The sequence below is a fragment of the Sorghum bicolor genome, chromosome 5, assembly GCF_000003195.3.
Source record: "Sorghum bicolor cultivar BTx623 chromosome 5, Sorghum_bicolor_NCBIv3, whole genome shotgun sequence".
NCBI classification, from domain to species: domain Eukaryota; kingdom Viridiplantae; phylum Streptophyta; class Magnoliopsida; order Poales; family Poaceae; genus Sorghum; species Sorghum bicolor.
In genome coordinates this window covers 5,292,217-5,296,425 of record NC_012874.2, presented here as the reverse complement: position 1 = coordinate 5,296,425, position 4,209 = coordinate 5,292,217, and the positions used below count along the sequence as shown (strand labels likewise).

The 4,209-nt window shown below is 46.8% G+C and overlaps 1 protein-coding gene across 1 annotated transcript; it reads left to right on the top strand.

The window, feature by feature from the left end:
- On the top strand, positions 709-3,571 carry LOC8070688 (auxin transporter-like protein 3). The gene is made up of 6 exons (XM_002450322.2): positions 709-1,207; positions 1,393-1,505; positions 1,694-1,877; positions 2,086-2,183; positions 2,433-2,640; positions 2,761-3,571. Exons 1-6 carry the CDS (start codon positions 797-799, stop codon positions 3,208-3,210), a joined length of 1,464 nt encoding a protein of 487 aa, XP_002450367.1. The 5' UTR covers positions 709-796; the 3' UTR covers positions 3,211-3,571.

Below are 4,209 nucleotides of genomic sequence, written 5' to 3'. Positions count from 1 at the left end.
TTTTGTTTTGATGCATTTGCCCATTTCTCCATCTCATCATCCTACCATCTAGCTAGCCACCTTTTTCTTCACTTCCCCATTAATAATAATGAAATAAACACAAAGCACACTACATATACGGCTCGTGCACGGCTAAAGCTACCACTGTAGCTAGCTCTGTAGGCACTACACGTACAGCCATGAACAACCAGTACTCTCTCCATCCCAAATTATAAGACGTTTAACTTTTTTTGATTCCAAATTTGATCACTCGTCTTATTCAAAAACAATTTGCAAAAATAGTCAAATTTAAGTCATTCTTGAAGAATTTTAATTAACAAACAAAGCCTCGATAAAAGAAGTGAGATTTTGTATAAATTTTTGAATAAAATGAGTGGTCAAATTTGATATAAAAAAAGTCAAATATCTCATAATTTGAAATGAATTGAGTACGTCGTAAGATCTCTTCTTTCTATATATAGGGAGTAAAAAAGAATTATCATATGTCAGTGAGGAAAAATTATTTGAAAAGAAAGATGAGAAGCTGCACATGTCCGCAGGCGCATGGGCCAGCAGGCCGCTCGTGCGCTGCCCCGTCCATGTACAACGCAAGCATCCATCACAGCACACTACAGTGACACATGCATGCATTTTTTTTTTATTTTTCAGTACGTCTCCATGATTCGCCAGCTCGAGCCTAGGCGCCTAGCTATATAGTACTGTGGTCGCAGCAGTTGCCCATCGATCAGCTGGAGAGATCGTTCGATCAGAAAGTGAGTGAGAGAGAGAGGAGGCGCAGCTATAGCTTATAGCTAGCATGGCGTCGGAGAAGGTGGAGACGATCGTGGCGGGGAACTACATGGAGATGGAGCGCGACGTCGTCGTCGGCGGCGGCCATGGCGACGACCAACCCGGCGGCGGCGACGCGGCGTCGTCCGGGGCCAGAGCCGCCGGCGGCAAGAAGAAGCTTGGGCTGTCGTCGAGGCTGTTCTGGCACGGCGGGTCGGTGTACGACGCGTGGTTCAGCTGCGCGTCGAACCAGGTGGCGCAGGTGCTGCTGACGCTGCCCTACTCCTTCTCGCAGCTGGGGATGGCGTCCGGGGTGGTGTTCCAGCTCTTCTATGGCCTCATGGGCAGCTGGACCGCCTACCTCATCAGCGTCCTCTACGTCGAGTACCGCACCAGGAAGGAGCGTGACAAGGTCGACTTCAGGAACCATGTCATCCAGGTATACATGCTTGCTTTCTTGCTTGCTACCATATATATATATATATATATATATATATATATATATATATATGCATGATTTGTTATATTAATTACTTGTATTTTGTTAATTTTGTGTGTTAATTTGTTCCAAGAATTAACAACAGCTACTGCCTTTTAATTTTAATTCTTTGGATGGAAGAGCAGTGGTTTGAGGTTCTTGATGGGCTACTGGGGAAGCACTGGAGGAACGTCGGCCTCTTCTTCAACTGCACGTTCCTCCTCTTCGGCTCCGTCATCCAGCTCATCGCATGTGCAAGGTAATCATCCATCCATGTGTTCATCACAATGATCAAATAAAGTCATTATCTAAAGTTGTATAACAAATTTCCTCATAGCAGTGTTAGATGTTACATTGCTATATGCATGCATGTCGTGTAATCTTCTAATTAGATCTCTGTGTTCTGTGTGCGCGCGCTGATGGATCCATGGATGATCGATCGAGCAGCAACATCTACTACATCAACGACAAGTACGACAAGCGGACATGGACGTACATCTTCGGCGCCTGCTGCGCCACCACCGTGTTCATCCCCTCCTTCCACAACTACCGGATCTGGTCCTTCCTCGGCCTCCTCATGACCACCTACACCGCATGGTACCTCACCATTGCCGCCATCGCACACGGTCAGGTACATCGGTGAGAATGCATGTGACGTGCGCGATAACTGAAACCGCATGTAAAAATTAGACACTACTGCAGCCGTAGAGTTTTTCTGTACTAATGTGATCGCCTGCTCGCTTTTGTCCAACAGCTTAACTAAGCTTTTGGTCCTGAAATGAAACCACTAACGTATTCAGCATGGCTTCCTTGTGTTTCGTTTGAACACGACATTGTAGGTGGAAGGAGTGACACACTCAGGTCCAAGCAAGATGGTGCTCTACTTCACGGGGGCCACTAACATCCTCTACACATTTGGAGGCCATGCTGTCACTGTGTAAGCCTGCCAGCCCTACCTAGCTTGCATGCATTGACCCACACAGATACAATGATTTGCTTTTGATATGATGCATGAAGAATAACACACACGAATCTATTCAGATCATAAGTTAAGAGGTCACTTCAGACTGATGAGCTACTTGCGTGACAATGTGTGCAAAAAGCATGCATATCATGGATCATCATCAGTTAATATAGGTGGCCGGCCTTATTATTATTGCCCTGTTTTCTTATGATGGTGGTGCAGGGAGATCATGCACGCGATGTGGAAGCCTCAGAAGTTCAAGCTCATCTACCTGGTGGCCACGCTCTACGTGCTGACACTGACGCTGCCATCCGCCTCCGCCGTCTACTGGGCGTTCGGCGACATGCTCCTGGACCACTCCAACGCCTTCTCCCTCCTCCCGCGCTCCGGCTTCCGTGACGCTGCCGTCATCCTCATGCTCATCCACCAGGTAACAATGAGACAACACACGTACGATCGAGTAGCAACTTGAAAGATGAACACATTCTCATGATTTTGATCGCCTGTTAATTTTTTTTTAAAAAAAACGAAATGCTGCATGTCAATGCAGTTCATCACGTTCGGGTTCGCGTGCACGCCGCTCTACTTCGTGTGGGAGAAGCTGATCGGCGTGCACGAGACGGGGAGCGTGGCGCTGCGCGCCGCAGCGCGGCTCCCCGTCGTGGTGCCCATCTGGTTCCTGGCCATCATCTTTCCCTTCTTCGGCCCCATCAACTCCACCGTGGGCTCGCTGCTGGTCAGCTTCACCGTCTACATCATCCCGGCGCTGGCGCACATGGCCACCTTCGCGCCGCCGGCCGCCAGGGAGAACGCCGTCGAGCGGCCGCCACGCGGGGTCGGCGGCTGGGCCGGGATGTACGCCGCCAACTGCTTCGTCGTGGCGTGGGTGCTCGTCGTTGGATTTGGGTTTGGAGGCTGGGCTAGCACCGTCAACTTCGTCCGACAGGTCGATACCTTTGGGCTCTTCACAAGGTGCTACCAGTGCCCGCCCAAGCACTGACGACACGATCATATCGACGAGATTGTTAACAGATTATACGCCTGCGTGCATGCTTGAATTTCATGAGGAAATTAAACATGCTTGTATGCATAGGCATAGACAGAGACATCAAGATTATGATATGATGAAGAGCGTGTTTCGTCATTTCCATGTCGTATGTATGGCAACGACATGCATGGTGCTCGATCTTGTCGCTACGTGTGGAGTATGTATGTATTTATGATGTGTGTATCTTACATTAATTAAGATATAATACATATTGATGGAATTAATATACATTGATAAAAGAAAATCTGAGTAGTAGCTAGCCGTGTCAATTGAAGTTGATGTATTTTGGTTTAAAAGTTTTCTGGAGAAAAAATGGTCTTATTTGGCTTGACAAATCCAGGTTGTACTACTACATTCTGATATAATGTTACCTAAAGAAAAAGAAAGAAAGGGTCTAGATTCAGATGCTTGAGCTGCGTCGCTTCCTTTTTTTTTTTTTAAAAAAAAAAAATCCATAGTGTCGTTGATCCAACAGTCCATTGTTTATACACTGTAGAGATGCATGCTATGGTATGATCATGCATGGATGCTGTTCACTGATGATATCCATATGTAGGGTAACTATAAAATCACATGGCAACATGTAAAGTCGTCACAGTGCAGCTTATCTGGCATCCATGCATGCATGATATGGACTTTTTTTAAAAAAAAAACTGGAACTGCATGATATGGACTTTGCAGCAGAGGAGGAAGAACCTGCATGCATGCAAGGTCTGGTCCACCATTCTGTCCTACAAAAAGGTTGCTAGTTTGCTACTACTGTAGAAAGATCAACTGGAACTGACAGTGTGTGGCCGCATGTTTTGAAAAGGTGACTGAGGCAGCATGTGTGGTCCTGGTCCATGCCTGGCTTTGCTGTGAAGAAAGGAGGAGTTTGGAGGAGATCATATTATATTATTTTAACATCTGGTCCTGAAAAGGTTATGATGCTTGCAGCTAGTTGAGACTGGA